This window comes from Oncorhynchus mykiss, chromosome 15, assembly GCF_013265735.2.
Source record: "Oncorhynchus mykiss isolate Arlee chromosome 15, USDA_OmykA_1.1, whole genome shotgun sequence".
Lineage (NCBI taxonomy): Eukaryota > Metazoa > Chordata > Actinopteri > Salmoniformes > Salmonidae > Oncorhynchus > Oncorhynchus mykiss.
Genome location: NC_048579.1, coordinates 69,106,727 through 69,116,894, shown reverse-complemented (window position 1 = coordinate 69,116,894; position 10,168 = coordinate 69,106,727). Strand labels below are relative to the sequence as shown.

The window sequence follows — 10,168 nt, the reverse complement described above, 5'->3', positions numbered from 1 at the left end:
TCACCTACTCTGTGTCTCACAAAGACACGGTGGTTGGAAACAAAAATCTCAAATTTGGACTCAAATTTCCACTGGTCTAATGTCCATTGCTCATGTTTCTTGGCCCAAGCAAGTCTTTCTTCTTAATGGTGTCCTGTTAGTGGTTTCTTTGCAGTAATTTGACCATGAAGAACAGATTCTGACAGTCTCCTCTGAACAGTTGATGTGTCTGTTACTTGAACTCTGAAGCATTTATTTGGGCTGCAATCGGAGGTGCAGTTAATTGCTGATTTCTGAGGCTGGTAACTCTAATGAACTCATCCTCTGCAGCGAAAGTAACTGGGTCTTCCTGTGGCGGTCCTCATGAGAGCCAGTTTCATCATAGCGCTTGATGGTTTTTGCAACTGCACTTGAAGAAACTTACAAAATTCAAAGTTTCAACGTTTTCCAGATTGACTGACCTTCATGTCTTAAAGTAATGTTGGACTGTCATTTCTCTTTGCTTATTTGAGCTGCTCTTGCCATAATATGGACTTGGTCTTTTACCAAATAGGGCTTCCTTCTGTATACCACCCCTACCATGTCACAACACAACTGATTGGCTCAAACAAAATTCCACAAATTAACTTTTATCAAGACACCTTTTAATTGAAATGCATTCCATGTGACTACCTCATGAAGCTGGTTGAAAGAATGCCAAGTGTGTGCAAAGTTGCCATGTTACTTTTTTAGAATCTGAAATATAAAATATATTTGTATTTGTTTAACACTTTTTTGGTTACTACATGATTTCATATATGTCCTAGTTTGGATGTATTCACTATTATTCTACAATGTAGAAAATAGTTCAAATTAAGAAAAACCCTTGAATGTGTAGGTGTGGCCAAACTTTTGACTGGTACTGTACATATACAGGTTTTGGAGAAGGGGCCTGTTCTTGTGGGGGGTTAAGTGCCTTGCTCTATGGCACAACAGATAGGATTTGATACCAGCAACTCTCTGGTTGCTCCCTCTCACACACTTACACCGAACTGGAGAAGCACAGTGATTAATGAGGCCCTCTGCTCTATTTTGGTATTTTCTTTTGCCTCTGCAGCGCCTTTGACCTTGCGATTGATGAGTAGGCTCTCTCTGTGTGTGTGTGGCTGGATTTGGGTTGCGGGTGTGTGGAAAGACGGTAGGTAATGGAATACTCCTTGTGAGAATGGTGTTGTGACGAAAATCTCTCCCTGACAGAATTCTACCCCCCCCACACCCCACCCCCCCTTCGAGTACTTCATTGCTGCAACTTGCTTGCTAGTTAAGATTTCTGCTCTTCACTCCGTTGTCAGTCTAGCCTATATTTCTCTGATCTTAGTAGCAAAAAGCATTTTTTGTCTGCAGTTTTCGTTTTGGCTATTTGTTTCAAGTGTATGTGGCGGTTCTAGCTTGTATGGCGCTCTGGGCGAACCCCCATCAGCGCTCTGGGGGCGCCCGCACTAGGGGCGCCCCGTGCCGCCTCTGGCAAGATGTCGCCCGTACCTAAATCCGCTACTGATTTGCATTAGGTCTATGAATTCATCTCTCCCATGTCTTATTCAACTAATATTTTTGAAAGTGTAAGGATAGTAATTCAGCCATTGTTGTTCTGAAATGTTTATTGCTTGCCAACATTTTACTCTCTCCTCTATGTTTAATATAACACACGTACATTCATTATTAATTTCGGTTGTTCAAAATAAAGTATTTTACTCTGTACCACAGAAAGTATTTTACTCCAGCCACCAAATTAAGGAAATTAGAAGGGGGGGGGGGGGGGGGGGGGTTCTAGCAGGGGGAGAGAGAATTAAGAGTGCCATTACCACTTTTTTTTTTTAAAGCAAACACTTTATTTTCATATTAAAATCTCAGTCTATGGTCAAAATAATAGCTTAGCTATGTGGCAGCTTGTCCATCAAACATTTTTACGTTGATAAGTCTGTAAAGACTACTAACACAATTTTGCCATTTATGTTGACGTTTTTTGTCTCGTGTATATGACGCAGTCGGCGGAGGGATAGCAGAAGCTTCAGGACAGTGAGAGCTCAGCAGCGAGAGAGAAGGGGTATACGTTGCTGCAGATAGAGTAGAGGACGTGGAAATATTTCGTTATACGCATTTGCGACGAAAGCAAATGTAAACTTTGGGATAATACAGCTAGACGTTTGAGCTGCCATCACTTTACGACTTGGTGTTCAACAGTGGAATATAAAAATGTCGTCTCCAAGTCCGGGTAAAAGGCGAATGGATACTGACGTGGTGAAACTGTATCCTTTCAGAACATAAACAACAGAATTCAAGCTAGCTGCTAACGTTCTACACTATTTAGCTAGCGATATTTTTTCTGTGATTTTCCATCCTTCTACAGATGGCTAGTAATGACAGCTGCTTGAAATGCATAGTTTGTGTAATACATTAATAGCATTGATTATTGCTCACGTTTAATGGCAATAACGTTAACTATGTATATATAAAAAAAAGTGTATTTCTAATGCTAGCTAACGTTACAGTAGATAACTTGGCTTAGGTAGCTAGCTAACGTTACCTTGATGAATTACATGCCACAGTTAGCTATGATATCTAGCTAACGTTAGCTAATTAACCAGACTAGGCACATAGAATGTGTTGCCAAGTTTGTTGTTAATTACCTGCTAGTTAGCTTTAGCTGTCTTGTTTTAAAACCATTTAACATGTTGAAACGTTAATTTGTTTGTTTTTCAAACCAGCCAAAGCTCAGTATTTTTGACGTGGTTACAGTAGCTAATAAACCCATATAAAAAAAATGTTGTCCTGCTAGCTAGCTATCGTTACACAAAAGGACATCCTGTTGTTTTGCTCGAGTTGACCTAGCTACCTTAACTTACCTAGTGGAAGATACAATTTCAACTTCACGATTTTTATATATTGTATATATTATGAACCGAAATGACGAACATTAAGATTCAAGCCCACGCCTGCGGTCATGAAGGCTATTCGCAAAAGTACTTTTTTATCCCATTTTCAGGTTGACTTATCACGTTTGTTTACATAACGCTACGACACGAAAACTGCTTTATTTCGACCATCACTGAGTCTCTTGAGTCTCGACGACAAACTTCGGCAAGGGCTCGCTCGAAGAGATTTGGTCGTCTTCGAAGTATAGCTAGCTATTTTGTTCTTTTCCATTAAACTATGAATTACTTTTATCTATCACGAAAATACCAATCTGTTTATTTGATTAGCTGTTAGGTAGGCAGACATATTGGATTTGTATCTATCATAACATGGCTGCATTGCGGAATAGAATAGTTTGCAGAAAATGTTATTCTCTTATTTCGATAACCACTAAAGAACCATTGGCTAGAGAACTACAGCTTAACCATCTAGGTTTGTGGGGCTTCATGGACCTGTGCTGTGCGCTGTCAAATTCTTTACTTTTGCATTCAACAATAGCTCGAGAGTTCCCATTTTGTTATAGATCCCTTTCAGCCTCTATACATCTACAAAGAAATGAACAAAGGCAACAGGACTCCCATTTACAAAACTGTTTTTTAAGTTAATTGTCTTTGTATATGCTTAAATGCAGTGCAAAGTTATTGAAAAATATTCTAGGCCTATTGAAGTTCCCTGCGAGATTCAGGAGGGGGAGAACAAGTTTTGTTTTTGTCCCCAGTGTGCCCTGCAGTGGAGTTTAATGATTGGGTCGGTCTGTTACTACCCGGAAACCAGTTGAGGGTGGGACTAGGAACAGCTGATTGAGTGACCTCAGTTCTTGTTCAAATATGGGGTAGGAGGAGGGGGTTGGAGAAAACCACAAACAAGACTAAGCCCTTCCTCCACTGAGAGTCACAAAAGCAAGTGCTGCAGGGAAAAAGTTGTTGAACAAAGGCAGTTTTTTTCCTTGTTTTGAGTAGGGTAAAAATGCTTCTTTGTCAGTACTTGCTGCTGAACCTTTTGTAGCTCCAGTTAAGCTTTTAGCCTACTTTTGCCTTTTTATTTTATCATTGGGTGTAGTTGCCGGAGTTAAATGTGGAGAGTGGTCACTTCTATCGCTAGGCCTACTTTGCTGTTTTCAAACCAAATCCTCAATAGTTGAGTCATGCTGAATTCTGCCTGCCTGCTACTCACTGGCTTATTTATTGTGCCGTCCTCCCTAAGGCATTTGTATAAGTGCTCCTTGCTAGCAACTGCATTTGTGTGTGGGGCATATGTTCAAGAAAAAATGCTATTTGTGTGCATGTATGGCACGCTTGTGTGCACCTCCATCTACGCTTGAGTTGTCCTTGTTTGTGTATTAGCAGGGTTGGGGTCAGGGACACTGCGCAGCTGTTTTGTGTGGAGTGTGTCCCTGCAGTAGGCAGCACAGCACAGTCTTCTCTCTGTGCTCCAGATCACCACAGCCTCCCCCATGTAACCAAAACCTGAAACTAACACCGGTTTTGGAGAGGGACTTCTCATGGGGCTGACTGACGCCGAGAACGAACCACGCTTAATTTGTTGCGGCACAAGAGAGCGTAAAAATCTGGAGCAAGCTCAATAGGGACTTCATGTCAGAATGACCTGGCCGTGTAGCATAGGGTTTGAAACTCTTCCTAAGTCAGAAAACAAAATGGGGATCTGCCTGTGTCGTTGGCACCTACCTCCATAACATGGAATAGGTCAGGTCTGTCCTTCAGATTGAATGAAATAGTCCCAGTACAGGTATGGAATGTCTTGTTACACTTCCTGCTGCTGTAGGTGCACTCCCTCTTCTGTCTACATCTCTTCTGTTTCTCTCTTTCCCTCTTTCAGTCTCCCTCTTGATCACTCACACCACATCAAAGCTTGCTGTCTGAGTGGCAATGGATCTTGCATCAGTAATCCCTGCAACATGAAATACCTGTAATCTACTACATAAATCCACTACTATCTACTTTTATCAAATTCAATCAAATTTATTTTATATAGCCCTTCGTACATCAGCTGATATCTCAAAGTGCTGTACGGAAACCCAGCCTAAAACCCCAAACAGCAAGCAATGCAGGTGAAGAAGCACGGTGGCTAGGAAAAACTCCCTAGAAAGGCCAAAACCTAGGAAGAAACCTAGAGAGGAACCAGGCTATGTGGGGTGGCCAGTCCTCTTCTGGCTGTGCCGGGTGGAGATTATAACAAAACATGGTCAAGATGTTCAAATGTTCATAAATGACCAGCATGGTCGAATAATAATAAGGCAGAATAGTTGAAACTGGAGCAGCAGCACAGTCAGGTGGACTGGGGACAGCAAGGAGTCATCATGTCAGGTATTCCTGGGGCATGGTCCTAGGGCTCAGGTCCTCCGAGAGAGAGAAAGAAAGAGAGAATTAGAGAGAGCATATGTGGGATGGCCAGTCCTCTTCTGGCTGTGCCGGGTGGAGATTATAACAGAACATGGCCAAGATGTTCAAATGTTCATAAATGATCAGCATGGTTGAATAATAATAAGGCAGAACAGTTGAAACTGGAGCAGCAGCACAGCCAGGTGGACTGGGGACAGCAAGGAGTCATCATGTCAGGTAGTCCTGGGGCATGGTCCTAGGGCTCAGGTCCTCCGAGAGAGAGAAAGAGAGAAGGAGAGAATTAGAGAACGCACACTTAGATTCACACAGGACACCGAATAGGACAGGAGAAGTACTCCAGATATAACAAACTGACCCTAGCCCCCCGACACATAAACTACTGCAGCATAAATACTGAAGGCTGAGACAGGAGGGGTCAGGAGACACTGTGGCCCACTCCGAGGACACCCCCGGACAGGGCCAAACAGGAAGGATATAACCCCACCCACTTTTATGTAGGACTGTTATAGCTAAGTTACACTGACTGCTTGAATATTTCCAGTTAATTGGTGACATACTGTACTGGTTGACCGGTATTTTTCATTCTCAGCATCTCGTGTAGTGGGAATAAGCCTAACCCTGTGTCCTCACTCCTCTTTCACCCGCTTGGTCAGTACTTCACTGGATAGGCATCTTTTCAACATGTAGGCTTTGCATTGATCTGTGAAGGTGCACTTGTGTAGGAAGTGGTGCTCGTGAGGACCTGAGAGTCTCATTATTCTGTAATTTACCCTGGCTGTTGAACTGGAAGCCCCCAGGACTTCACAACCAACTGAGTACAATGGGCTATTATCTATATCACTGTCGCTATACGGAATGACTACAAACTGGTTTAAAAGACTTGGAGAGAGTTGAACAAAGTTTCCTCTTGTTCTTAAACACATGGCCAAAATTGTGAGCCATTGTTGGCTATTTCAGCTGTTAGCAGGAACATTTTTATATTTGAAGGTAGACACCGGTGTTGAGAATAAGGTGTAGCCTACACTTAGCCTAGTATTTCAAAGGTACAGTAGGCCTAACCCTAAGCACTGAAAGGATAGAGCTGCTGCTTTCAAGTTGCGGGACTCTAACCCGGAAGCATACAAGAAATCCTGCTATGACCTGCGACAAACCATCAAACAGGCAAAGCGTCAATAAAGGGCTAAGGTTGAATCATACTACACCGGCTCAGACGCTTGTCTTTTGTGGCAGGGCCTGCAAACTATTACAGACTACAAAGGGAAGCACAGCCGTGAGCTGCCCAGTGACACGAGCCTACCAGACGAGCTAAATCACTTCTTTGCTCGCTTCGAGGCAAGCTACGCTGACGCATGCATGATAGCATCAGCTGTTCCGGACGACTTTGTGATCACGTTCTCGGTAGCCGACGTGAGTAAGACTTTTTAAACAGGTCAACATACACAAGGCTGCGGGGCCGGACGGATTACCAGGATGTGTGCTCCGGGCATGTGCTGACCAACTAGCAGGTGTCTTCACTGACATTTTTCATCATGTCCCTGATTGAGTCTGTAATAACATGTTTCAAGCAGACCACCATAGTCGCTGTGACCAATAACACAAAGGCAACCTGCCTAAATGACTACAGACCCATAGCACTCATGTCCGTAGCCATGAAGTGCTTTGAAAGGTTGGTAATGGCTCACATCAACACCATTATCCCAGAAACCCTAGACCGACTCCAATTTGCATACCGCCCAAACAGATCCACAGATGATGCAATCTCTATTGCACTCCACACTGCCCTTTCTCACCTGGACAAAAGGAACACCTATGTGAGAATGCTGTTCATTGACTACAGCTCAGCGTTCAACACTATAGTGCCCTCAAAGCTCATCACTAAGCTAAGGATCCTGGGACTAAACACCTCCCTCTGCAACTGGATCCTGGACTTCCTGACGGGCTGCCCCCAGGTGGTGAGGGTAGGTAGCAACACATCTGCCACGCTGATCTTCAACACTGGAGCTCCACAGGGGTGCGTGCTCAGTCCCCTCCTGTACTCCCTGTTCACCCACGACTGCATGGCCAGGCACGACTCCAACACCATCATTAAGTTTGCAAACGACACAACAGAGGTAGGCCTGATCACCGACAACGACGAGACAGCCTAGAGGGAGGAGGTCAGAGACCTGACCCGGTGGTGCCAGAATAACAACCTATCCCTCAACGTAACCAAGACTAAGGAGTTGATTGTGGACTACAGGAAAGGGAGGACCGAGCACGCCCCCATTCTCATTGACAGGGCTGTAGTGGAGCAGGTTGAGAGCTTCAAGTTCCTTGGTGTCCACAACAACCAACTAGAATGGTCCAAACACACCAAGACAGTAGTGAAGAGGGCACGACAAAGCCTATTCCCCCTCAGGAAACTAAAAAGATTTGGCATGGGTCCTGAGATCCTGAAAAGGTTCTACAGCTGCAACATCGAGAGCAACCTAACTGGTTGCATCACTGCCTGGTACGGCAATTGCTCGGCCTCTGACTGCAAGGCACTACAGAGGGTAGCGCGTACGGCCCAGTACATCGCTGGGGCTAAGCTGCCTGCCATCCAGGACCTCTACACCAGGCGGTGTCAGAGGAAGGCCCTAAAAATTGTCAGACCCCAGCCACCCCAGTCATAGACTGTTCTCTCTACTACCGCATGACAAGGCAGCTTAGCTTCTCAACAGTTTTTACCCCCAAGCCATAAGACTCCTGAACAGGTAATCAAATGGCTACCCGGACTATTTACAGTGTGTGACCCCCCCCCCCCCCCCCCCTCTTTTTACACTGCTGCTACTCTGTTTATCATATATGCATAGTCACTTTAACTATACATTCATGTACATACTACATTGGCTAACCGGGCTATCTGCATTGTGTCCCGCCACCCACCAACCCCTCTCTTACGCTACAGCTACTCTTTGTTCATTATATATGCATAGTATGTACATGTAGATATGGTTAGTGACTATCTCAATCAGCCTGACTAACCGGTGTCTGTATGTAGCCTCGCTACTTTTATTGCCTCGCTACTGTATATAGCCTGTCTTTTTTTACTGTTGTTTTATTTCTTTACTTACCTATTGTTGACCTAACACCTTTTTTGCACTATTGGTTATAGCCTGTAAGTAAGCATTTCACTGTAAGGTGTACACCTGTTGTATTCGGCGCACGTGACAAATAAACTTGGATTTGAAGTTGTACTCGCAGTCCCAACAAGGGAAGGACTTTTCTGAAGGTGCTCTTAAACATGTAGGAAACTTCTTCCGTACGTCATTTGTTCTGATGTTGTGTTTTACTCAGTCAGTGACACATTTTCCTCTCTTGAGAGTTAATCAGGACATGGATTTTTTATTATTATGGATATTCATAACCAGACATTGTTGTTTAAGGTTAAACCTCTCAGGCTGGGCTGGATAGGGCCTGAATCCCCAACTGAAAGACCATAATAAGTGATTGGATAGCGGTTCTCTGAAGCATGTCGGATAGCCAGTGAATCTTCAGGGAGGCTGTGCTATGGGAGCCTGGGGCTTTGTTTTCACATGCTTCGCTGGCCTGAGTTATCCGTCATCATTCCCGGAGTCGCCTGCCTCAAGGTCCGTCACTCAACTCAGCATCTTTTTGTGCGTGGGGGAAGGGGTCCATTGGGTGAGGTGGTCTGTGTGCATGTGTTACATTGTGTCTTTGCTGAAGTGACACCCCAGAAGTGAGGGAGAGAAGGGTTGGCCTGGCAGGAACGCTTCCCTTCTTGTTAGACTGTGTGTGTGTCCCATTCCACCGCACACACATCCCAAGCAATGAGTCAATCAGGCAGTCACTGAGTGGAATACCAATCCTGGGCTTTAGCTGTCCCGGGTTTGGCCCCGTTGTGCCCCCTTGTCTGACATCCGGCCCTCATCAGCACTCCTTTGTCTGCCCTTACAGGAACCGTGTGACCCCCGCCCCTCCCTCTGCTGCTGTGTCAGTCCATGTGATGCCACATTGAACAGGTCCTTCACTGCACTGCCCCTTTGTTACAGGCCTGCACTAACTAGATTGCTGGCACACTGTAGGGAAGGAGCCAGTGGTTTTGTGTGATGACAGACAAGGAGAAAAGGCTCCTTTTGAATCAGTGGGGACAATGAGAAAGGCCTAATGGGTATAATAGTATGTCATATTTACCCTGCTGTATTATTACATTTGTGATGCTGTTTCACACTTTCAAACATTAGACCCACGCAGCCTACCGTCTTGTTTTCGCATTGGTCAATGTTTGTAACGGTCTTCGTTACGATTCGTAAATCTGTTTCGGGGTTCTATAGCAGGGGCCCAGACTTGAGTGACGGGCTGTGTTTTCCAGGGTCTTGGATCAGGGCTTCTGTGACAGTGGGAGATTTGAGGCCCTCTGTAATCCCACAGCGCTAACTGTAAAGGCTTCCTGCACGCATGGCTGAGTCGTCTCAGAAGAACAGATGGACTCAAGTTCCTGTCTTTGTCTCCCAACATTTGTTGCTGCTGCTGTTGCTGTTGCGTGTACATGGCTTGTCCTGTCCAACGGTTTGAAACACCTGTGTTACATGTTAATCATTTTCTGGAATAGCAATGTTGCCTTATTACAGCCTGCACCATAGCCCATCAGCTGATTAAATAGAAGTCGAATGAGAGTGAAGTTAATGTGAACAGTAATCAATCCTATCAACACTCCACTTCCCTGGACTGTATCGGGTGATGGGGATCTCTCTCTGTGGCTCTCCCTGGATCAGCTTACTAAAAGCAGCCCCTGTCGTGTGTGTTTTTGTGCAATGATTAATTTCACTCCCTTTCCAGCCCCCCGGCAGTAGGCTGCTGCTAGCTACAGCCGTATCCACCCCACAACAAGCTGC

The 10,168-nt window shown here is 44.8% G+C and overlaps 1 protein-coding gene across 2 annotated transcripts in view; it reads left to right on the top strand.

Annotated features, from left to right (window-relative positions):
- Positions 1 to 2,003: 2,003 nt before the first annotated feature.
- The window catches only part of LOC110490613 (ubiquitin-conjugating enzyme E2 H), a 30,087-nt gene continuing 21,922 nt past the window's right edge, over positions 2,004 to 10,168 (top strand). For both annotated transcript variants that reach the window (XM_036945095.1, XM_036945094.1), the window contains exon 1: positions 2,004 to 2,264. In XM_036945095.1, the coding sequence (XP_036800990.1) occupies positions 2,212 to 2,264 (53 nt within the window). In that variant the 5' untranslated portion in view covers positions 2,004 to 2,211. The remainder of the gene's footprint in view (positions 2,265 to 10,168) is intronic.